The sequence below is a fragment of the Budorcas taxicolor genome, chromosome 19 (assembly GCF_023091745.1).
Source record: "Budorcas taxicolor isolate Tak-1 chromosome 19, Takin1.1, whole genome shotgun sequence".
NCBI classification, from domain to species: Eukaryota; Metazoa; Chordata; class Mammalia; order Artiodactyla; family Bovidae; genus Budorcas; species Budorcas taxicolor.
Genome location: NC_068928.1, coordinates 13,335,492 through 13,360,906, shown reverse-complemented (window position 1 = coordinate 13,360,906; position 25,415 = coordinate 13,335,492). Strand labels below are relative to the sequence as shown.

The following is a 25,415-nucleotide window of genomic DNA, read 5'->3' as shown; positions in this document are numbered from 1 at the left end:
TAACCCGCTCCAGCCCCAACCCCAAGGAATGCAGTCAGAAGGTGAAGTTTGAATCACTTTTTCCAGAGTGAGGACTCACCCTTACCTTGCAGACTCGCTCACACTCACCCACTTTCTCTCTGCCTTCCTGATTTTTACTAGGAAATCTTTATGAGGACCAGGTGTGGGAGGGTGTCATGAAGTACAGATGCAGAGGCTTTGGGCCCCTGAAGAACTTTTTTTTAATTAACAGAGCATGGAGATTAACTATATCCTTCCAATATAGATCGCCTGTTCCACCAAGGTTACTTCTGAAGGTTATCCCTGGCCCCTTGCTCTTTTCCAATGGAAGAGGAAGTTGAGGGCTTGTTTAACCACCTCCCGACACTTGGTGTCTATCTTTCATCATCCTACAACACGCCTGCAAACTCCCCATCCATACGCCCTGTGGTGAGACCTATTCTCCCGTCACGTCTTACCTGGAACCCCGTCATTAGTAGTCCACAGACAACGATAGCTCTGTTATCGTGAAGTTTCAGGTTACTACCACCTGTCCAACCATTCCCCTCCATCTTTACCAAAGACCTGTTGTGAACTGAGCAGTTTCACCGATTACAGTGATTGAATCTGTGTGTGTGTGTGCATGCATGTGTGTGCACACATGCCCATGTGCACAAGATCTCATACACGTACTAGGCTGTTGAGTCTCAATGCAGAAGCTTCCCTGGTACAACCCTTGGTTTAAATTTATCCTGTGCTGGGGAATAGGAGTGACTCTGAGGGTACTTTCCTTCCAATTTACCATATTTACCAAATCTGTGAAGTAATGTTTTACCCCAGGAAGAGTCCGATTTCCCCCTGCCTCTGTATTTGTTTCCACTTCCCCTCCACCAAGGTGTTGATGTAGGATTGGAAAATAAATGACTAGCCGTAACAGTGACATCCACCAGGCCCTCACACGGCTCGTTCTTTATCAGGCTAGGAGGAATACCCGTGGGAGTAGTTGCCGTAGAAACCCGAACAGTGGAGCTGAGTATCCCGGCTGATCCTGCAAACCTGGATTCCGAAGCCAAGGTAGGTCACCTCTAGTACCCTGAGTGCCCATGCCTGGGGCTCTGTTTTCCCCGCTGCAGAGCCGTGGATGTACTGGGAGCATTGCGAACCACCAGTTTTAGAGGCGAGACAGTCAGCAGCCTTGAATGAGTCTAGACCATCACGTGCTTACTTTTAAGATGACTCGGAATGCACTGCCAGCTAAATTCTTAGGTCTTTACAGTGGTCTTCCGGATGCTAGAAAAAACTCTCTTTTTGTGGAGAACGTGGTCTTGCAGGAAGACGGCTGAGATGATGCTTCGGGCTCGCTGGTCCCGGGTTCTCCAAGTACACGCATGGCAGAGCTGCTTCTGGAATTGATAAGGACGCCTGCCCTCAACACCAGACGTGAATGCCGCGGTCTGGATTAGGTTTTCACAGCCTGACTAGGGGTTGGGGGAGGGACAAGAGGAGGTTATGCAGTGGGGGCCCATGCGTGCCGTTGACTAAGCAGAGGAGGGAAGCTGCGCCAGGCACAGAGGCGGCTGCATGTGGAGACTGACCAGGGGGCTTGCTGGAGTTGTGTAGTCAGGTCACCTCAGGTGGCCCTGGGAAGCATTGATCGAGAATGCCTCAGGTCCCATCCTTCCCTTGGAAGCAGTAAGGTTCCCCCCTTGGGGCTAAGGAGGGGCGGGTGGTGGAATCAAGGCTGAAAAAGAGGCATATTTAACAAAGTCCAAGAGCCAGGATCCTTTCTTTTTTATTTCAAAGATGCGGATCTTGATGAACAACTTTGGTTTAATTTTTTTTTTTTTTTTTTAGTTTTTAACAGTAAAACCTCGCCCTCTTGAAGAGATTCCCCCTTCAAGCTGTGTCATTATTTGTGTCTTTCTCTTTGGCTTTTCCCAACAGATTATCCAGCAGGCTGGCCAGGTTTGGTTCCCAGACTCCGCGTTTAAGACATATCAGGCCATCAAGGACTTCAACCGTGAAGGGCTGCCCCTGATGGTCTTTGCCAACTGGAGAGGCTTCTCCGGTGGGATGAAAGGTGACTGGTCCGGCCCTGGGCTGGAGGGGTGGGACCAGTACCCTGAACCCTGCAGCAGAGGGTGGGGAGTGTTCATATCACACAGAGCCTCTGGTTGTCCTGAGCACATCACCCTAGGCTTTGGGGGGTTGCTGCTGCTGCAAGTCGCTTCAGTCGTGTCTGACTCTGTGCAACCCTGTAGACAGCAGCCCGCCAGGTTCCCCCGTCCCTGGAATTCTCCAGGCAAGAACACTGGAGTGGGTTGCCATTTCCTTCTCCAATACATGAAAGTGAAAAGTGAAAGTGAATTTACTCAGTCGTGTCTGACTCTTCGCGACCCAGTGGACTGTAGCCTACCAGGCTCCTCTGTCCATGGGATTTTTCAGGCAAGAGTACTGGAGTGGGGTGCCGTTGCCTTCTCCTTGGGGGGTTACGCTCTGAGATACCTTCCAAGTTGTAACTGGAGTGGGAAAATTCATTTTTAACTGCTCCATACAAAGGTTCAGAACCTTCTACGGGGGTTATCTAGGTGGACCGCCGTTGGAGGTTTAGTGAGCAATGGACTTTCTGATGGTCCTGGATCGTGCTAAGTCCCTATGCCTCTCTGGTGGCCATTCTCTTCATTGGTGTTACTCTTTAACGCTCTACCCTGACTAAGATAGATACTGAAATTAGCCCTCATCAGGAGAAAATGAACAAATTCAATACCAGAGGGTGTTGTCGGTGGCAGTCTGTGCTGTGTTTTATGATGATCCGACAGCAGCCCCGGGCCTGTGGCTCCAGCGCATTAGACCGTGATTAGGAAGGCCCTGCTTCGTGCCCGAACTGCCATTGCCGAGACTCCTCTGTGTGCGAAGCCACCGTGGGCGGTTCTGGCAAATGCACTCTCCCTCCCAGCGTCACAGAGCTTTCTCTCCAGTGGCCAGAGGTTCACGGCCGTGTGGAAGCCAGAGAGGACTGACTCAGGGCAAACGCGAGAGGGGATTAGGGGAGGAGAGGGAGGGGGAGTCGATCCTGTGAAGTGAATAGCGTGATCCGAGGGAAGGCAGAGAATATGTGAGAGAGCGAGCTCAGAGTAGCTTGGGGCAGGAGCATCGCCTGCCTTTGAGGGAAGAAAAAAGCGGAGAAGTTATGCTCTTTCAGATCATCAACTGTGTGTGGAGGGAGTGAGAGCCTTTTGCCAGCACCTTTCCTTTCCTCGGCCAGGAAAACCCCTGCTCGGATGGCCAGCCTCCCTACCCAAATGTAGACAGCCAGGCAGTTTTTATGGGGATTTTTTGTTTTGCTTTTAAATTGAAAAGGCTCCCTTTGTCCACATTTACTGGAGAACTACCCCATCTTGCACTTTCTTTGGGGAGACTTGGCCTATACATGCAAATTAGTGTTTGTATACGTTGCTATTCAAGGTGAGTTATTTTTTGACCAAGATAATAAATCAGTGGAACTACCATAAGATACTGAGAGTCTAGGTTAAACAAGTCAATCCTACACATTTTTATTGAGCTCCTATGTGCAGGGAGCTATGCTACTTCAGAGAAAACAAAAATAAGTCAGGAAAGACATTGCCTGCAGGAGTCAAGAAAAATGCCCTGTGCAGAAAGTTAAACCCATGATGTATAAACAAAACATCGCAGTGTTCAAAAGAGAATGATGCTATATGGGGGCGGGGGGGTAGCTGAAATCCCTTTCGTTTATTTTTTTGTTTGTTTTTATTTCTGTGGCCATGCCCCATGGCATGTGGGATCTCAGTCCCCTGACCAGGAATCAAATCCATGCCCCCTTCTTTGGAAGCACAGGGTCTTAGCCGTTGGACTGCCAGGGAAGTCTCTGAAATCTCTTTCCTGTATGTATGTTTGAGATTCATCAGATTTCCCTTGATCCCAGATCCCTTGCCTGTAAGATTTACATTAAAAGGCGCTGCCCAGGTGGCACTAGTGGTAAAGAACCCGCCTGCCAATGCAGGAGACACAAAAGATGCAGGTTTGACCCCTGGGTCGGAAAGATCCCTGGATTGGGAAATGGCAACCCATTCCAGTATTCTTGCCTGGAAAATCCCATGGACAAAGGACCCTGGCAGGCTTTAGTCCATGGGGTCGCAAAGAGTTGGACACGACTGAGCAAAAAAAATAAAAACTTTAAGACTTGGAAGAGAATGCAGATGCTATTCCTCCTTAGCTACCTCTCATCCTGACATTACTTAGGAGTTAGTCAGCCTGGCTACTTTGTCCCAACAAATTTAGGGCTGAGAAGTTTGCGATGTGCTGCTTGTAGGGGAAGCTTAATTCTCCTGCACATTTGGCTCTGCCCCAGATTGGCTGCTCGCCCTGTAACCATAAGAGCAACAACAATTAAGATTCATTGAGCTCTTTTCACCAGACACCGCACTCACCATTTTACATGCATTATCTTACATAATCGTCACAACAAGCCCCTCTAAGGGGTAAGTTATATTATTATCCACAATTTACATAAATTGAGACTTTAGGTTAAGTAAATTTCACAAGATCGTTTAGCTAAAAAATGAGAACACAGATCCATTTTACCTCCTGCAGCACAGTTTAGAGCCACGAGCCAGAACAAGACCTACTGTACTAGGCCAAGAATAGAATACCTGGGCTCCTGAGAAAGTGTAATTGTCCACCTACCTCCCCTCTCCTTTGGGATGACCGTGACAAGAAACTGCAAGAACTCAGAAAATGAGTTACGGTTTTTCTATTGTAAAATATACACAACATAATGTTTGTCATATTAACCATTTGTAAATGTATAATTTGTCAGCATTAGATACACTCGCAATGTTGTGTAACCATCACACTTCTCTATACCCCAAACTTTTTCATCATCCCTGACATAAAAGTCTATACCTATGAGATAGTAACTCCCCATCCCCACCCCCATCCCTAATCAAAAATGAATTATTAGCCTGATATGGAACAAGATCAGCTGTGTTTTCTGAATTTGTGGTGCTGCTGCATTCATTTACACATCGCTTAAGACAAATAAGCTTTGGGGAAGATAGAGAACAGTGTGGAAGTGGGAGGGGAGGAACAGCCTCCCCCCCTCATATTTACATACAGGTCAGGATGTTTCCTACATATTATCTCATGTAAAGGGACCAAAGCTGAGAGTCATTCCATATCCCTTGGGGAGATGTTTGCAGTTTGGGTTTCAATACTGGCTGGGGATTATGCAGGGAGGGAAAATAAACAATTATGCCATCCCTGAGTGCACACAAACACACAGCCAGGAGCCGACTGCACTGTGGGTAAAATGACTCCAAAATTGTGTGTAATGAGTAGGAAAAGATTAGAGACAGCTCTTGCTATGCTGAAAATTGACATTAGTGGAGGGGGGAAAAAAAAAACTCTTTACTAGTCGGCCTAGGAGGTCTAATTCGAGCAGTAAAAATATAAATAAATAAATAAAAGCATGTCAAGATGGTATTGGTGCTTTTTCTCCCAATGAGCTCTATCTGGCCGGAAGGCTATTCAGCATAATGCAAAATTAAATTATAAAAACTGGCTGAATATTTAGATGGAAGAGCCATTTGGAAGCAGTTTATTTAGACGAACCGGCAATGACCCACAACAGGGAGACATCAAGCGTGAAATTTACTAGAAATTAGCACCAGGGTCCCAGCCTCAGCATGAATAGCTTGATAGGATGCAAATCCCAGTGATATTAAGCTGCCTCACTGCTGGTGCTACAGGGTCACTCTCAGTCGGCTTTTCATGTTACACTTATTATTTTTTCCCAGGACGGGTCATAAATAACAATAAAAAAAACACATTTATTGAAAACTTTAACTGGAATGAAAGTCTCTTTTAAAGTCTCTGATTACTTGGATGTTGAAATACCGCATCAGCCAGCCATAATGAACTCATAAGAGACTTGATGTGTCTGTGGCCCGAGTTCGCCTGACGTTTACCTTCAGCTCCTAAGATAATCTCGCCCCAAGCCAATGAGATCTGTCTCAGTTTTGAGAGAGTGGGGCACTGCAGAAACACCCTACCACCCTCCTCCCTTGTTTGGTACATGTGGCCGCCGAGGAGTATCCGTGTTGGGTAATAATGAAGGCCCCAGACAGGGTTGGTGCTGCGGTGCCAAGAACACCCTGGGAAGGCTGCGTGATCACCATTGACGCAGATGGGTTTTGCTCAGAACACTTGGAAATCTGCAGGCTCCCGCCTCTCCGAGGATGAACCTATCAGTATTTTCCATTCCCATTGCGTTTCTCAGCTCCAAGAATTGACAGTCAGCATATGCATCGCTTTACAGTTCCCCAGACTGATGTCTAGCCGAAACCCTTGGGGATCCCCCTTCTCCTGCTGCTCTGGCCGTGCTTTTGCTCTGTCTCTGAAATATGAAGGGATTTCAAACAAATGTGATTCAGATTGTTGCTAAGCGCTTCAACCTGCCTTGCAGAAATGTCTGGTTTGGGGCAGCTGGGACCCAGTACAAGCATGTTGTGTGTAGAGTTTGTGCATGTGTTTATGATATTCTAACAGCCTTTGTTGCTTTCTGCGTGTTTTGATGGTTTGGATTGGCGGGGGTGGAGGGGTGAGGGGGCTGTTGATGGTCCAGGTTAGATGGGGGCATTGTTTTCCGTTCCGAACTTGTCAGGTTCAGTGAAGCTTGATGCTTCTTTTCTGCTCACAGTCTTGGAGGCCTGAAGATAATTGTTTGGCAGTCAGATCCAAGCCCTGCACAAAGCTGCTAGTACAAGTTCTGCTATCTCTGAACATAATCAAAAGTCCAGGCAAAATTCAGAAATACTCATTTATTCATGTCTCTCTTGAGGCTTTCATTTGGCTCAGCTGTTGCGTCAGATGCAGGACAGCAGATTATTTTGGTCTCATGCTCTTTTCTCAGATTAACAGTGGTGGGCTAGGAATGTAGCAGCAAAGGGACCTCCCCAGTGGTCCAGTGCTTAAGACTTCATCTCCCAAGGCAGGCGGTGTGGGTTCCATCTGTGGTTGGGCACCTAAGATCCTATATGCCTCGTGGCCAAAAAACCAAAACACAAAATAGAAGCAATGTTGTAACCCATTCATTAAAGACTCAAAAATAGTCCACATCAAAAAATCTTAAAAAAAAAAAAAAAAGAATGTAATAGTAGAATGTTGACTTAATAAGAGCCAGAAAGATCTAGGTTCAAAGTCTCAACTCTGCCTCTTACTTGCTTAAGCCTCAGTTTACTCACCTGTCACTTGGGTACAAGAAGAAGTTTTCTGATGATTGATTCATACGTGTGTGTATATGCAGTCATGCTCCCTGGTATACAGTAAGCTAGCTGTGAAGATAAAAAGAGGGACCAAAGTCCATTTCACAAAAATAAAATGCACACATACTCAGCTTTATCCCAAACAATTTGCTTATGCACAAAATCAAGGTTTTTTAAATTATACACGGGAAGTACATTTTGAATGAAGTCCTCTCCTTTTTTGGGAGCTGGGTCTGTTCATCATAGTACAGAGCTGGATTTTGATGTAGACATGTCTTTAACGGAGCCAACTTCTCTGGTGGGCCAGTGGTTAATAGTTTGCTTTCCCATGCAAAAGGATGCAGGTTTGATCCCTGTTCGTGGAACTAAGATCCCAAATGCCTCACAGGCCAAAAACCAGAACATAAACAACAGAAGCGATCTTGTACCAAATTCAGTGAAGACTTAAAAAACCCAACCCCAACAGAAGTGAGCGAAGAGGCTGGAAACACAGTCATTTGCCTCTTAACTTACTTTTTGTTTTTCACATGGAACGACTGTTTTGTGCCGTTTCCTGTTGTTCCACGTTGTCGTTTCATCTCCGCTTCCCATTTCTTCTCTGCGCATGATACCACTGAGGGCCACTCCTTTCTGTTACTCAGTCGCTGAGACTATACTCTTGGCAGCACTGAAAAATGTACTGCTAATTACACAATTACTTTATTATGTAGCTCTGGTTGAAATATCCACTGAAGAATTAATTTAGTTAAAATAATTTGAACTGAGCAATTATTTTCATAACCACGGAATTAGCGTAAAGCGCTTAAAGTCCTTTATTCCCTGCTCTTCATACAGCAGTTGGGTAATTAGCAGTAAATTTTTTGGATCTTTGCTTTCCTCGCAAAGGAATAAATGTCTTTGTTCAGATCATATATGCGGAGTGTATGACCATTCACATTCCACATAGAGTTTTTCCTGGGGCAACTTCTGAACTGGGGGATTCCTTCACAGACCAGCCAGCCAGGTTGGAGCGGTGGAGAGAGGCGCACTTCCTCCATAGTTCCCTTGTGCTCACTGATGATTCATATAGAGAGAGGGCCGTTTTTACTTTGGAGAAGGTAGCAGTGTAATTTGCCAGTAACTACAATGAAAGCAATTTCTCTTTGGTCTGCTCTTAAGTTCCTGAAAAAATCCTTCTTTGCTTTGGCTTTCCAGACTGATTTATTCCAAATTGAGATCCTCTCTTTGATAGGAAAGTTTGAACTCAGTTGAACCTGCTCTTTGGTGCTTCAAAGGATCCATTGTGGTTCCACTGAAATACTCATTAAACATCTGGAATCATAAACCTAAAACTTTAGCAGTGTTTAGACTTCAGTGAGCTAGGAAATGGGGAAAAGCCATAGATTATTGGGAAATAAATAACTGATCCCGCTTTCCGAGGACTGACTCTATTTTCACACCAGGGGTCCCTTTTCTTGAGGCTGCTTCTGGCCTTGGCTGGGGGGGAGGGGGCGCGGACGGGTGTTACAAAGCATGCTCTTTTGCAGAATAAAGGGGTGGTTCCTCTTTTCCTGTGGTTGTGTGATATTTCCAATAAATACATATGCATTTAAAACGTTTTCTCTCATTGATACCCTGATAAAAATGCAACTGATAAAGAATTGATTTTTTCTTTCTCGCTGTGTGTTTTGCAAAGCCTGCATGTACTCATTCATTTATTCAGCAGACACTTACTGAGCACTGTGTTCCAGGCACCGGCCAGGACCCTGGGGATGCAGAAATGCAGTTTTTTGGAGATAAAATATTTGAAGGATCCAGTTTCATTAGCTGTGCATTCGGAGGGCTTATCATATGCTAAGTATCATGAGAAGAATTGAAAAGAGCTTGAATAGTTCCTTCAGAAAACTTAATGTAGTGAGAGAGATCACATATTGACATGAAAAATACTCAACACTGGTAGAGCGAGTGTGAATTAATGTGGTGAAACCTGAGTACAGAAATTCAGGGAAGATGTAAAATGGAGATGCGGTCCACAGGGCCTGCACCCTGTATCTCATGAAAGACAGTGCACTTTTTTTTTTTCAAGATGTATTTATTTTAGTTTTGGCGGTGCCGGGTCTCCTTTACTGCGCGGGCTTTCTCTAGTTGCGGCAAGCAGGGGCTCCCCCTCGTTGTGGTGTGGGCTTCTTGTTGCAGTGACTTGTGTTGTGGAGCACAGGCTTAGCAGTTGTGGCACATGGGCATCGTTGCCCTGCAGCATGTGGGATCTTCCTGGACCAAGGGTTGAACCCGTGTCCCCTGCAGGGGCAGGCAGATTCTTAACCACTAGACCACCAGGGACACCCAGACAGTGCACAACTGGCGTGCTTTTGAAGGTCACCTGGCGTCTTAAACAGGGCACAGCTGGGAACACCAGCCGCTTTAGTATCCAGGACCTGGGGTGGCTGCACCCCCAGACCTGTCGCCTCTGGCCACGAGCAGCCTTTTTTCTCTGTGTACCGTGATGGGAACAGTGTTTGGAAGCACCGCTTCATGGCCTCTGATTTGTCTCTTTCTCCCCAGATATGTACGACCAAGTGCTGAAGTTCGGCGCTTACATCGTGGATGGCTTACGGGAGTGCTCACAGCCCGTGATGGTCTACATCCCTCCTCAGGCCGAGCTCCGAGGTGGCTCCTGGGTGGTGATTGACCCCACCATCAACCCGCGGCACATGGAAATGTACGCGGACCGAGAGAGCAGGTAGCGCTCCTTCCGTGCTTCCTCTTGCTGCCCCTGGGGAGCCTCTCGCTGTGGGGTGTCCTCCGGTAGAGCCTGTCTAACCAAGGGGCCTTTATCTGACTCAGACTGTCCCCAGAGGCCTCCAGGGTCACAAAGCTAGGCTTGCTAGGTAGCATCCGCCAGCACGAGAAGGGAGCTAGGCTGGAGTCAGACTTCCCCAGTGTGATCCCCCACCCTCGATTCTTTTACCCTGAAGTTCTCCATCTGGGACCCCCAACTTGAGAGACTGTCTCCTATTCGTTGTTCAGATCGACCTATTCAGTATCTCTTTTTTTTTTTTAATATTTTTTTTCTTTTCTTAATATGGACCATTTTTAAAGTCTCCTTTGAATTTGTAACAGTATTGCTTCTATTTCATGTTTTGGTTTTTTGGCCACGAGGCATATGGAATCCTAGCTCCCCGACTAGGAATCGAGCCCACACTCCCTGCGTTGGAAGGCGGAATCTCAACCACTGGACCGCCAGGGAAGTCCCTCACTATCTCTTTCTTAGGTGTGTGGCAGAGGTGGCTTACAGCGAGGTGGGGCAGAAGGACTGAGCTGTTAGTCTGGAGTCCTGGAGTCTTCACCAGACCCTGCCTCAGGCTAGAGGGGAGCAGTCCTCACTCCCTGAGCTGCTTCCCCTTGTCTGTGGGACGAGCTGGATGACCATTGAGGTGCTTCGCGGCACCCACGTTCTTTGGTTCCAACCCAAGCTTCTCCCCCAGGGCCAGTGCCTCCCTCGAGGCTTGGAGAGCAGTGTTCGCAGTTCGCAGAGAACTGCAGTGAAAATCCCAAGCTTCCATTAGTCATTGGCGCCTGAAACAAAATGGACCAAATCCAACTTCCTTTCGTGATCTGTTTTCAGCCCTTTCATAAATCTTACGTCATATTTCCTTGACATTTCCACGCCAGTCCGTATATCCAGTCATTTTGTTAGAGCACTTATGTCTCCCCTTTCCCCAAAATTTCAGCCTCTTACTTCAAAAGCTGATTAAGAGAATCCAGTGGTTTTATTGTCAAATCGCTGTGCTAACGTTCTATACTTAAGGACTGACTTTTAAGTCCCAGCTTAGCCTCTGATCTGATACCAGATTATATATGTATACACACATACACATACACATATCAACCAGTGAATGTGTTAGCTGCTCAGTTGTGTCCGACTCTTCGCGACCCCATGGACTGTAGCCTGCCAGGCTCCTCTGAACATGGAATTTTCCAGGCAAGAATAAGGGCGTGGGTTGCCACTTCCTACTCCAGGGGATGTTCCCCACGCAGGGATTGAACCCATGTCTCTTGCACTGCTGCACTGGCAGATTCTTTACCACAGGTGCACCTAGGAAGTCACTATGTGTGTATATATATATATATTTAATAAAACCTTCTACACTTAAAAAATTGTATAAATGTAAAATAATATACGTATGTATATAATTTTTTTTCATGTGTAGAAGATTTTCTTAAAGGTGTTTAGGGTGAACTTCGTGGTAATAGAACGTCATCAGTATGTTCTAGAAGTGACCCTGAAGCCCTTCACCCTGTCATTTCCATGGCGGCAGGCTGTTTCCTCTCCCGCTTGGCCTGGCCCCGTGAGCCCGAGTGCAAACGGCAGACTGCCGTGTGTGAGTGGGACTGGTCGGCACCTGCGCCCCTCGTTGCGCAGCATGCGTGATGGAGATCGTTCAACTGTCACTGCACCTGCAGCAACTTCCTTCTTCTCTTTTTCTGGAAAATGTGACTTCTTCTACCCTTCTCAGCTGTAGATGGTGGACCCTGTATCTTCTCCCTTTGAGACAGAAGTAGACTCATGTCATAACGAGAATGATTTTATTTGCTCTCTGCCAGGCCTCTCTCGCAGCCCACTTAGACTCTCTGGTGCCTGCTCCTCTCCCCAGGGTTACCTCTGTGAACCGAGGGTGGGCAGAACCATAGCGAAGCTATTTCCTGGTTCACAGACTATAACCGGCCTCTCTCTGTTGTCTCCTTTCGTTAAAGTGCCTCTGTTTCTGTTTTGTCTCCCTTCTGTTTTCTCTGATCCAGGGGATCCGTTCTGGAGCCGGAAGGGACAGTAGAAATCAAATTCCGCAGAAAGGATCTGGTGAAAACCATGCGTCGGGTGGACCCAGTCTACATCCACTTGGCTGAGCGACTGGGTATGTCTGCGTGTCCTCCTGGCAAGTCAGCCGTTCAGCTGATTTGCAATGAGTGCATTCATAGGCCAGGGGCAGAGGTGCTGAAGCATTTGATCAAATTCATGATCATCTTTATTTACTGTCCTCTCTATGGCAAGAACCTTGGTAGAATGAAACAGCGTGTGTAATAGGAGGGGAAGCGGGCCCTAAAAAGGCAAAAGTCACCCGATTTTCCTTCCGATATTTCCTTACAGTTCAAGCAGCTCATCTTTCTAGGCTTGTGGATGTCCTTGTCCAGAGTGGTTAGCGGGACACCGCTGTTGGGGCAGGCTGGCCAGGCAGAAAGCATGGTCAGCCTAAGTATCCCGTGCCTGCTCGTCTCTTTGGACGAGCCCGCCTCACTGCTGAGGGATGTAAGAGTCCGTGTCACGGGACGGGAAGGCCACAGCCCTTGCCCAGCGGCATGCTAGGGCCATCCCGAGCTGGAGAAGTGGGAGCAGAGAGCGCGCGCTCTGCAAGTACAGCAGAGGCCAGGCAGCAGTGCCCCGGGAGCGTCTGTGCTCCGCGCGTCCAGCCTTTACTGGGTTGCTCACTTGTTTCCGGGCTTTTGGAAGGCTCGTGCGATTTGAACATTGGACTAAACCGTGGGAGCCCTGTGTTGAGTCCAGAGCCTGAAAGAGTTTCCAAGTCTCTTAAAACACTCATTTTCTGCCCAGGTCTCCCACTGAGACCTTTGCTATGTTAGTAAAAGATCATCTTTTGTTTGTTGGTTCGGTTTGATTTTGTTTTTTTCTAAAGGAACAGAGAGATTGTCTGTAAAAGGTAGTGAAACCCAGTGAATGGAAGACGTAAAACAAGAGATGCCAGCTCTTTATGTCCCAAGTGATGGCTTAATTAGTGAAGCACCATTGGTGAGCCCTCTACACCCTCCCCATCTAGAGACACAGAAGCTGCTGGGTGTGCCCGCCCTCACTCTGGAGCCCTGAGCCATGCACGAGCGTGTGTGCAGGTCGCGTCCGACTCTGTGCAACCCCACGAACGCAGCCCTCCAGGCTCCTCTGCCCATGGGGCTTTCCAAAGTGTTTGCTGTACACAGCGACTCGGGCTACCATAAACCCTGTTCGTGTCCCATTGTTTGCTGTTAGGAAACAACTGCCAATAACTCTCACCCAGCACAGCCTGATCCTTTTATAGGATCTGCACACAGACAACAAGAAATTGGCCAGGTTTCTAAAATCTATTGCCACCCAGAATTGTTGAGGTGTTTTTTTTTTTTTCCCTTTCTTTCTTCTCCAAACAGGATAATTACTTCTGACCAACCCCATACACTTTAATTAAAGTAACTGCAGCTCAAGTGCAAGTTCCTCACAACTGTACACAGAGAGAGCTCTAAAAGCTTCAGCCACCGATAAGCATCTCGCTCAGATGCTCATAATTGCTCCCAGCATCCGGCGATCGTTGCAGCAGTTTTTAACCCCTCATTCCGTACAAAGGCAGCAACGCCACAATTGCAGGACACTGCGAATTGCATAATTGTTTCTCTCTTTTTTTTTCTTTTTTCCTTTTTTTTTCTTCTTCTTCTTTCTTTCTTTTTTTTTTGCTGGTTTTCTTTCTGGCCAATTTAAAATTTGTCAAAGTCGGTCTTCTTCTGGATCACTGCCCTTTGATATTTCGCGCACTCCATTTGCCACAAACAAGCCGCAGGGCCGCAGTTCATGCTGACTCCAGCAGAAGCAGAGAGAGCTCCATTTATCTTACACTGCCTGCTGAATTCCTCCTCATTAACTGGGGGTTCACTGCCTCTTTTTAACCCCCCAATGGCTGTTATCATCCGTTCAGAGTAACTGGGTGGTAGGCAGAGGGATCCTCTCTGACATCTGTTTGCAGAGTGGCTGGAGGGTGAGGGGTGTGGGGCTGGGAGGCAAATGACATCGCTCCCACCTTCACCCAGCACCTTTCAACTTTTGAGACATGGGAAGGGGAAAAGGAGGAGCTTCCCAAGTGATGGCCATTTAATCATTTGTTACAAATCATCTCATTATCAATTTCCAATCCACACTGAAGAAAATCAGATTTATTTAACCTTGACCAAAATGGCAAAAGAGAAAGACTCCTCAGTGGGCTAAACATGAAGCAGGCTTTGTCCTGGGGCAGCCTAGAACATGAGCAGTGGAGCTGGAGGAAAAATGAAAGAAAGTGAAAGTGTTAGTTGCTCAGTCGTGTCTGACTCTCTGCGACCCCATGGACTGTAGCCCACCAGGCTCCTCTGCCCATGGGATTCTCCAGGCAAGAATACTGGAGTGAGTTGCCATTTCCTTCTCCAGGGGATCTTTCCCACCCAGGGATCAACCCCATATCGCTTGTGTCTCCTGCATGTGCGTGTGGAGTGAGATGAGTGTGTACAGGTCCTGGGTGTGTTACTCGCAGGAAGGTTGTTGAACTTCTCCAAGCATCTGTTCTTTCATCCGGAGAGTGGGGGCCACCGCCCCTTCCTGGTCAGCGTCAGGATCGGATGAATGTGCGTTTGCTCTGAATCTGCAAAGCACCTTCCAGATGTGGGGACTGGCATCCTTTCCTCTCCATCCTAGTCATCAGAAGCAGCAGCAGGTGCCATGTTTGGAGTCGAGCACTCTGGGTGGCTTTGGCCCACTTTGGGAGCGAGTGGCATAGGGAAGGAAATGGGGAAGCAGCAGCAGCAGTCCCGTCTCTCAGGCGCTCTCGGTCGGATGGGGAGACCATGGACCTTCAGGCGTGCTGTGACAGGACAGATCAGCGGCGGTGTAACGGGAACAGTGTCACAAAGCCAGCTCCTTTGGGGTTCACATCAGCTTCTGGCTCCTTTCTTTGTGCCTAGAAGCAGACTGCCAAAATGCCTTTTTTTCTTCTACAAAATGGGTGAAAATGACTTAATTTTCCAGATTGGGAGATTGAGGCAGAAGGAAGCGTTAAATAAGTCATCCAAGATACAAAATATACGCTGGTGACCACAAGGGAATTTCTGGTTCCCTGTGTGCCGCTCTTCTCAGGATTTCCTCCGATTTTCCTTGAATACTGAGCCTGATCAAAGTTAAACAAGAGCGCTTCCCTTTGTGATCTGAAGCCAGCTGCCCCGAGAGGAACCTGCTGCAGGAGGAAGCCTGTGGGAGTAGATGTTGTCCTGTGCTCCCCGTCTCTTCCCAGTCGGCCTCGGCCCGGGGAGCGTGCCGTTCAGTCACTTAGACCAGTGCACGGTGACTGATGGTGGTCAAAATCGTAAATAGTATTTACTCATTAAAAATACTTAATGAGTAAACAATTTAATTTTGAACAGCTGACTTCAGGGAAGCCTGGCATGCTGCAGTCCATGGGTTGCAAAGAGTCAGACACGACTTAGCAACTGAACAGTAACTTCATCTCTTTCGGGATTTTTATTTTTAAGAAAATGACCGTTTGTCATTTTATCCAGTTAGTTTGGATAGTGGTGGTGAATTACTAGTGTACAGTTCTCTGGTTACAACAGAGAGTATGAAATTAGTGTGTAGATTGGCCCCTGATGAAGGAAAAGGGGATAATTGCCCCAGCAAAAAATGCGGTGTCGTCCCAGATCCCGGAATCTTGCATTGCTGGACAGGTTCTGACCCTGAGTCCTCGGAACCGAGGCTTGGCAGAGTCAGTGCCAAGGGGAGCATGTCCTCCCATCTGGTTGCCTTGAGGAAATTAAGCTCCATCTCTGGAAGCAGCGCGCAGCCCGCCAAGGCCTCCCCTGTCTCGCTCTGACATCCTTCTACCTCTGGGACAGGCAGGGTGGCCGGGGAGCGGGTCGGCCTTCACAGCCTGGCCTCTTGATGCCGTGATGCACGGTCCTCCCAAATCTTCGCCCTCTTCCTGTGTTCAGAGGGAAGTGACGAATCAATTTAGGTGGAGGGGAAGCCGTCCAGTCCAAGTGCAAAGCCACTGTTATGCTCCCTCCAGCCCCTGTCCTCAGTGCAAAGAATACCCGGACCTAGGGGCTGCTTGGTGGAGCTGCTTTCTTCTCCAGACACACGTCTTAGCCATGGCCCTGTTCCCGGACAGCCGGGCAGCCTGCCATGCTGTGCACTGGCTGTGCCCATGAGGACGGAGCATGCCCTGGGAGTGGTGATCGGATGCAGGCAGAGGCAGCCCCGGTGAGCTGCCCCTGCCCAGATCTGCACGCACACCTACCCTCACCCCCACGCCTTCCAGCCTGTGGCACCCCGGGCACAGAGGGAGTACTGTGGCTGTGGGTGAGGATCAATGTGTCTGAAGATCCTCAGGCCTGTTTCCCTCCTGAGCTTCCCCTTTAGCCACCAGGATGACAGGAAACGGACACGTCCTTGAGTTAAGGGGACTCAGCTGAGCTGCTCTTTCTGGCAGAGATGATGGAGTCGCTGCGCCCCGTGTGCCATTCCATCTTTTGTGTCCTCTTTGGGATGCTGTAAGCGGAAAAGCCCCCGTGGCCTGTTGGAGCAGGAAGCAGTGTCCCTGCCTAGAAAGCTGAGCACAGGAAAGAAAGAAGCCCTACCAGTCAGCCTGGGGAGTGGCCTTTGGCCCTCCCTGTGCTGTACATGGAGTGTCCTCCTGGGGGCACCAAGGCCCCCAGGCCCTGGTCTCCGTGATAGGAAGACTGCTGAAGGTTAAATCATGAAGGCGAGGGTTGGATTGTGCCTCCCCTCTTAAGGAAGTGAAGGTGAAAATTGTTAGTCCTGCAGTCATGTCTGACTATGATGACCCCATGGACTGTAGCCAGCCAGGCTCCTCTGTCCATGGAATTCTCTTGGCAAGAATACTGGAGTGGGTTGCCATTCTCTTCTCCAGGGGGTCTTCCTGACCCAGGGATCAAACTCAGGTCTCCTGCGTTGCAGGCAGATTTCTTTACGGTCTAAGCCACCAGGGGAACCCCCTCTGAAGGAGGCCCAGCTTAAAACCCACCTCATCGCACTGGTTCAGAAGCTCTTTGGCCTCATTCAGTCTAGTGCAGTCGTGACAGCTTCTTCTGGGAAGAAGGGGTCCTTTTGGTGTGACCTGTTAATCGGGTTTTGTTTGTTGGAGCATCTGGGCTTGCCTCTTCCCAGGAAGGAGTGAATCACAAGTCCATCAGGCTGGAGGGGCCCAGCAGGCCTTTTGTAGACTGAACCTAAGCTTCTGCCTGCCCAGGGTTGTCGTCAGAACTTGTCAGAGGGACCCTCTTCCCCTCTGGGTCCCCGGTGACTCAGATCCCTGTCCTTCCACCTTAGGGAGAGCAACCTGGAGAAAGAAAACAGACTGCCAGGCTTCCTGCCACTAGAACTCAGAGAATCTGCGCTGTTTGCTGAGCCTTCTGTGTGGGATGTGTGCAGGGCGGTCCAGAGGACAAGGCTTCAGGGGAAGTAATATATTTAATATCTGTTTGTTAGTCCCACTTGGAAATCTCTGGGTTGACTATAAGGATTCTTAAAAATATGAACAGTAGAGGACTAACACCTTAGCAGAGCACTAAGGAACCTCAGGGTTAAATGTCCCTTGAGAGGGTTGCTGTTAAAATCAATATGCAAATACAGCTGTATTTAAATAGGTATAGCTCCCTCTGAAGGAAAGCAGATATATGAAAATGGGATTTAAGAAAAGAAAAAGATACATTGGGAGAAATTATTCCCATTACAAAAGGATTATTTGCTTTACCAAAGGAGTCACTGTAGGCTCCTTCTAAATAGCTCCCTTAAGGCATTAAAAACAGGATCTGATTTACACAGTTTTTCAAGAATGCTTTTGGGTAAAGAGAGGCACACCCGTTATGGGTACAGAAATCGTTTTGCAGGGTTGGTGGTGTGTTTTTTTTTTCCTTTGCATCCTATCTTACTATCTTTGTAGAGAAATTTCTTTCAGCATAGAAAATGGGGTTACATAGATCTTTTTAAACAGCTACTTACGGTTGTACTTCTGAATCTTAATAAGATTCCAGTCTTTTTTTATGCTGATTTTTTAGTCTCCAGGTTGAGGAATGGGTGTGTGTTCTAAGAGCTGAGATATTCAGGAGCTTAGTGGGGAGGGTGATCTAGTCCTTTTTCTCTAGCATTATAAGTATTTAACCAATCAAAGCAAATTGCTTTCTTCCGAGGAAGAAGAAGCGCCCATAAAAGTTAGAATTGGGTTTAAATTTACACAGGCTTCTTCATAGAACTAAAAAAAGAAAAAGTTAAGAATTAAAAGAACACACATTCTTCAGTATCACATTCTTTTATAAAACATTTTTCCTATTTGCCCGATTAGGATGGTTGTTCCATAAATGAGAGAGGGCTCAGAAAAGGAAAGAAATTTCTGCAAGGTCACCCAGTGCCTTTGGCTGAGCGGAGAAGTTTTAACCTACCACTCTGACTTTTGTTATGAGCTTTGAAAGTCTCACCCTCCCCACCAAATCCTACTCCATAGGATGGTCTGCCATGCCTAGGATAAGGTCGGCCTCCTCCTGCCTCCCCCAGGGTCAAGGCTGGGTAGAAACACCTCTGCTGCTGAAATCAGTGTTCTCCTCTGAAACTTCTCTTCAGCTTTGACCTCCTGGCGGAGAGAGGTGGCTTTTCCTTCTGTCCTGGCCCCAGGGGGACACCTGATGGGCTGCCGTCCTGTGGACACTTGCAAGTCAGTTTAACTTGTTTCACTTCAAAAGTATGGACTCTGAAGCCGGACTGCCTAAGTGCAAATCCAGCCCCACCATTTCCGCCTTTGTGGCCTTGGACTTCACTTTTTGTGTTCCTCCGTTTCCCTGTCGATAAAGTCACAGCAACCTTTTGTCATGAAGATGAAAGGAGATGAACAGTACTTACACATGAGTGTATGGGAACATCTCAATACTGTTACCTTTCATTAGAGCACACTAATAATATCTCTTCTTGCATTTAACTCTTTAAACATTTTTAAAAAATACTTACTTATTTATTTGGCTCGCCAGGTCTTAGCTAGGGCCCACGGAGTCTTTGATTTTTGTGGCAAGACGTGGAATCTTTAGCTGCAGCATGCGGGCTCTCGTTCCCTGACCAGGGACTGAACCCAGGCCCCGAGCATTGAGAGTCTTAGCCACTGGACTGCCAGGGAAGTCCCTCTTTAAACATTTTTCATTGTAAGGCTGGATTTTTAGGTTTTCCATTTTGGGGGAAGAAGGAAGGACATGGGAGTGACCTACCTCTCTTTTCCCATTTCAGCCTTGTCCTAAAGTAAGATTCTAGAAAGAATGAGTTTCGTCTCTGAGGCATATTCTTAAACACATGCACACATGCCGGCTTGCTTCCCTAAAAACCCTGAGGCCCTGCAATCTGGCTAGAAAAGAAAGAAAACCATTCCAAGATATTTAATTGTACAGGGAGCTTACAGGATTGATCGAGAGCTTAGCTTTTTACAATAGTCCAGTGAATAAGAAATGCTCCTGACAAACGATCAATGATAGGATAATCACTCTTTATCCCCCTCCTCATTCTTACCTCCTTTCTTCCAGGAGAACAGGGTTCAGAAGTCAAAAATCTTTATAGACGCCGCTTTTAAATTAAGCAGAAAATAGACATTGACATATTTGTTAATCTCCCCTAAATCATTACCGGGACTGGCTGCTTTGCTGTACAAGGAGATGGGGCCCCGTGTGCTGCACAAGGGTGTGTAACCAGCTGAAGAGCAGCCTTTTTATTTGCAGAAAATAAAATTGAGAAAATCTTTTATTCCCCCTCTTTAGGTACACTCATCTTTCTCACGGGCATTTAAAAATGCATACCTTCTCTACTAATGTCTTTGCCTTGCTTTGCTGCTTTTGGGGAGGTAGGTCTTGAACTATAATCAGAGGCATTGCCAAAGGAATCAGACCTTGCAGGCTTCGGGGGATACTCTGGGATCCTCCTAGTTTCCGGAGGGCCAGGCTGTCGGAGGGGGTTTATTTCATTATTCTTTCAGAGCTCTAGAATAGCTTGACTGGGTGGATGAGAATTTTGTTAGTCCGGGAACTGGCCTTCTTGTCCCGCTTGCTGGTAAAGGGGCCAGTTATCCCTCCAAGGCCTTGTTCCCAGAATGCCCTGTTCCTAAGCCCAGAAGTCCTCCCACTCTGCACCCAGTGCTGAGCTGTGCTCTTAACTCCGCCTAACACTGGACCAGACTCTGGCCAACTGCCCTCCTGTGGTCACTGCTTAGCCACTTTAGGTACTATTTAACGTACAGGCTTCCAAGACAGCCAGAGCCAAGTGTAAATCTGACTTCTCTACCTAAGAGCTGGGTGCCGTTGGGCAAGTCTCTGTCACATTTCAGAGCCTTGGTGTACTCAGACCCTGTCTGTAAGGTTGGGTTAGTATAAGGATTAGAGATGGTGGACCTGAAGCAACTTGGAAGGCATTCAATAACGCTGAGGTGGTCTGCTGGCAGCCACAGTGTTAGCTGCTGACCAGACCCGAGTCTGAGCTGTGGTGACTTCTGAGCTGTGTGTTCCTGAAATCATGGAGTGCAGCGCCTGGCGCACGGGAAATGCTCAATAAATGGTGTGTGTTACACACGGGGCACATATCGGAATGGATGCTGTTGACCTAGGGGGGCATGCTGTGAGGGTCTGGAAGCCCCTGTTGAGCCGCGTGCTCGGCCCTGCCGTCCCTGGGCCCCCAGCAGGGCTGTGATCTTCCCAGCTGGTCTCGTAGGGCCTCAGGGGTCTTGTGAGTTCAGTTCCAGTTGTTGTTTAGTCACTAGGTCGTGTCCTACTCTTTTCAGAGCCACGGACTGTAGCCCACCAGGCCCTTCTGTCTGTGGGATTTTGCAGGCAAGAGTACTGGAGTGGGTTGCCATTTCCTTCTGCAGGGATCTTCCTGACCCAGGGATCTAATCCTGTTCCCTGCATCGGCAGGCAGATTCTTGACCGCTGAGCCACAGTTCCAGATCACCACGATAAAGTGAACATTGATCAAGTGAGTGCCGTGACTTCTGTGGTTTCCCAGTTCATAGAAGAGTGTGCTTCCACTATACTGTCGTCTGTTAGGTGTGCAGTAGCATTATATATACTGTCTTGAAAAACTATGTACATACCCTAATTTAAAAAGACTTCAGTGCTAAAAAGTGTTCACCATTTATCTCCACCTTCAGCGAATCATAATCCTTTTGCTGGTGGAGGGTCTTGCCTTAATGTTGATGGCCGCCGACTGATCAGAGCAGTGGCTGCTGCAGGTTGGGGCAGCTGTGGCAGTTTCTTAAAATAAAACAAAAAGTCAGGTCTGCTGCTTCGATTGACTCTTCCTTTCACCAGCGATTTCCCTGTAGCGTGCACTCCTGCTTGAGAGTGTTATTTGATTTCACCATAACAAGTACAATTACAGGTATACCTAGCTTTATTGCATTTTCAAACTTTTTCATTATTATTATTATATTCCTCATGGTGATCTGTGATCAGTGACCTTTGATGTTATGATTTGATGTTTTTGTACTTGTTTCCGCATTTTTTAGTATTCTCTAGGTATGCCTGTAACAGGGGGCGATGTCCTAGCCACTCACAGAGTGGGGTTTATTGGCCACGTTGTCTTGCTCTGGTTGTGGAATGAGACTGAGGTGGCGCCTCAGCTTCCTCAGGCAGGAATCTGCTGTCCTCTGATTTAGCCTTTTCTAAGGTTTTAAGGGATACCACCACCAAAACACATGTACACATCACCCAGGAACACACACAGCACAGTGCTGTGTGTGGAGCCCGGCTGCTGCACGCGGGGCCCGGCTGCTGCACGCGGGGCCCGGCTGCTGCACGCGGGGCCCGGCTTGGCCCCGTTCTAGCTCTGTGCCCTTGATAAGTCACATAAATAAGCAGTGCCTGGGTTTCCTCACCTGTAAGAGGAGGAGAATAGGAATGGCAGCCTCCTAACGTTGTTGTAAGGGTTAAACAGGTTAATGGATGAAAAGCACTTAGAGCGGTGCCCTGTATGAATTAGCTTTGGGTGACTGATCATACGCACTAGGGGGCCAAGATAAACTTTTTTGGGGGAGGCACTTATTTTTCTAACTTTTTCCATTTGATAACATTTTATAGAAAAGTTACAAGAATGGTACAATGAACTCCAGATGCCCTTTTCTCAGATTCACCTGCTGTTGCCATCTTGTCTGACTCGCTTTACCATTTTCACACGCACGTGCTGCCTCGCTCACTCGCGCCACACACGTACGCGTTTTGTTTGAACTCTGAGATCATCTGTAGACATCACACTCCTTTGTCCATACATATTCAGTGTATGTTTCTAAGAACAGACTTGCTCTTACATCAGCAAAATACATTTATTAAACTCAGAAGCTATAACTTTGATACAGTACTACCATCTAACCCATGATTCATATTAAAATTTTACCAGCTGTCCTAATAATGTCCTTTACGGCCTTCTAGCTTTTTTGTTTGTTTGTTTGTTCCAGATCTGAGATCTAATCTCAGAGCACATGTTGCCATTTGTCCTCCAGGATTTTGTCTCCTTTAATCTGGGATAGTTCTTTGCCCTTGCTTTGTCTTTCATGATCTTGACATTGTTTAGAAAGTCCAGGTCACTCTCTATAGCATGTCCCACAATTTGGGTCTGTGTTACATTTCCCTGGGGTTAGATTCAGATTATGCATTTTTGGCAGGAATATTGCAAAAGTGATGCCATGTCCTCCTCAGGACATTTTGTCAGGAGGCACATGACGTCAGCTTGTCCTGCTCTTGGTGCTGGTCAGCTTTGACTCCTTGTTTAAGGATTTGTTCACTGGGTTAATCCACTGTAAAGTTTCCATCTTCCCCCTTTGTAATTAATAAGTGATTTGTAAGGAGATACTTTGAGACTATGTAAATATCCTGTTCCTCGTCAAACGTGCACGCGCTAGTTTTGGGGTCTACTGATGATTCTTGACAGAATCAATGACTGGGATGGCTGTAAGACGGTGATTTTCTAAGTCTGCCATTCCTTCTCTATTAGGTGTTGGTCTGGGGAGAGGGAGGGCTTTCTTTCCCCTTCTCTTCCATTCAATTACGTGTGTCAGGGTGACTTACAGGTTCTTATTTAATTCCATAAATATTCAGCCCGATGCTCAGATTGTCCCAGATTTAGCCTGCTGGAACACCTTCACACTGGCTCTTGTTAGGAGGCACGTGACGTCAGCTTGTCCTGCTCCTGGTGCTGGTCAGCTTTGACTCCTTCTTTAAGGTTTTGTTCACTGGGTTAATCCACTGTAAAGTTTCTTTTTTTTTTTTTTTTTTTTAAGAAGTTCTTTGTTTTGGCCACACAGCATGTGGCGTCTTAGTTCCTTGACCAAGGATCAGACTTGCACCCCCTGCAGCAGAGACACAGACTCTTCACCACTGGACCACCAGGGACGTCCCTCCTGTGTCCTTGTTACACGCCCAGTCAGTTTTTGAGTGCTTTTCCACATTTTGTGACAGTACGTTCCAGGTTCATCTTAATATTTCTCCTGCCCCAGCCCTGGAATCAACCATTTCTCCAAGGAATCTCTTGGTTCCTCTTATTGGGGAAGAAAAGATCTTTGCTTCCCTATCAAGGGTATTATACCTGTGACCATCTCATCTCAGAAGCTGGTCAGCTCCCCTCCCAGGAATTCTCCAGACTGGAATGAATGGGCCTCCATCTCGTCTCACAGTGAGGGGCCCGCTGTTGTCATGCCGTGTTCCTGCTTTGGAAAGAAGGCTGCTGAAGGGTCAGGGGCCCAGTGTGATCGGTCAGTGTGAGAGCCCAAGGAAGGATCGCCCTCCCCACTGCTCATCACAGCTTCAAAGCAGCGGTGGGTTTAAAGAAAGAAAAAAAAAGAGTGGACTTGGGTATCCAAAAACCTCATAAAACTGAAACTAGGTACTAGAGTTCCACCCCTGTTCTATTAACATGTGTTTATGGATGATACTTGCAGCTCGCTCAGCAGCCCAAGGCTGTTTACGGCTTGTGATTCATAGTGGCATAAAAAGCGAGGCCCATTCCAGACGGACATGCTTGAAATAGGCCTTTCTCTTCTGTGTGCCGTCACCTGTGGTCATGCAGTTGTTTGTAGCTTTGGTGACCAAGCACTTCAGGCTGTCGCCAACATTGCTGCTTCAGCTAGACTTACGCCTCCTTGCTAGGCAGACAGCTACATTTTCGGTATTGATTGCAAGTCTCATTCTGAGAGTCATTAGGGAAAAAGTACGACGGAGCAGCTCCTCTCCTGGGATACTGTCGAGTCGGGGCGGGAGGCTCCTTGTTATAAGTAATTCCATGGTCTCATCTATTGAGTGAGGGTGCCATGTGCTTGTAAGTTGGGTGATTGAGGCGGGGTTTGTGGACTGTCTTTGATTTATTTGGCTGTGCGGGTGGGTCTTAGTTGCGGCATGTGGGATCCACTTCCCTGAGCAGGGATCAATCCTGGGCCGCCTGCATTGGGAGCACACGGTCTCAGCCACTGGACCACCAGGGAAGCCCCCTGCCTTTCTCTTTTCTCCTCCTCTTTTTTTAGCCCAAGAACTAGACTGTCTGTCACGGTGGTCGGGGACTGGCTCTGGCCGTAAGAGCCCAGGCAGGAGGCGAGGAGGTGGGCCAGTCCACCGAGCCGGCGTGAGACGTGCTTCAGGCTCTCACTGGGGTGGATTCTGACAAATTTCAGGTTAGGAGTATCCAAGTGTGAGTTCAGAGCTGTGAAGCCAGGCAGCTCCCAGCTCTGAGGAGACTGCAGGTCCTCGGCGGGGTGTGCAGGTGACCGGACCTGGGGAGGGAAGCGCTGCTGGTCGGTGTGCGGAGGCAGAGGGCGTCCGCAGCTGGTCCAGGCTCCGGGCGGGGCGGCGGCTCTGGGGCTGCTCGCCGGGCGCGGGACAGTGTCCCTCAAGGGGACCAGAGGCCTCCTGTCGGTGAGGTGGGGAGAGGCTTCCAGGAGGTAGTTGGCACCTGCCTGGGGTGTGGGCCCCCCGGAGGCTGCTTTCATGACTGTCAGCCCCACCGGGAAGGGCCCCACGGCAGGTCTGGCGTCTGCGGGGTCCAGTTACCAGCAGAGGCGGCGAAGACAGCAGAGAGCCGGCCCCCGAGCCCCCCAGGACCATGGCCGCTCCCCCGAGCCCCGCAGGACCATGGCCGCTCCCGAGGAGGGGCTCCTGGACCCCCGGCCCTGACGGTCTGTCTCCTTGCAGGCACCCCCGAGCTCAGCGCAGCCGAGCGGAAGGAGCTGGAGAGCAAGCTGAAGGAGCGGGAGGAGTTCCTCCTTCCCATCTACCACCAGGTGGCCGTGCAGTTTGCGGACTTGCACGACACCCCCGGCCGCATGCAGGAGAAGGGGGTCATTAACGTGAGTATGCGGCCCCACTTCTGAGACC

At 48.2% G+C, this 25,415-nt stretch overlaps 1 protein-coding gene across 2 annotated transcripts in view; it reads left to right on the top strand.

Moving 5' to 3' along the window:
* Positions 1-25,415, top strand: part of ACACA (acetyl-CoA carboxylase alpha) — a 240,065-nt gene that overhangs the window by 203,084 nt on the left and 11,566 nt on the right. The window contains exons 49-54 of one of the 2 annotated variants that reach the window (XM_052657739.1): positions 957-1,053; positions 1,924-2,059; positions 9,804-9,981; positions 12,042-12,154; positions 20,927-21,033; positions 25,233-25,315. In XM_052657739.1, the coding sequence (XP_052513699.1) occupies positions 957-1,053; positions 1,924-2,059; positions 9,804-9,981; positions 12,042-12,154; positions 20,927-20,991 (589 nt within the window). In that variant the 3' untranslated portion in view covers positions 20,992-21,033; positions 25,233-25,315. Of the gene's footprint in view, positions 1-956; positions 1,054-1,923; positions 2,060-9,803; positions 9,982-12,041; positions 12,155-20,926; positions 21,034-25,232; positions 25,388-25,415 lie in introns of those variants that run through there. The other variant, XM_052657738.1, reaches the window with a different exon arrangement.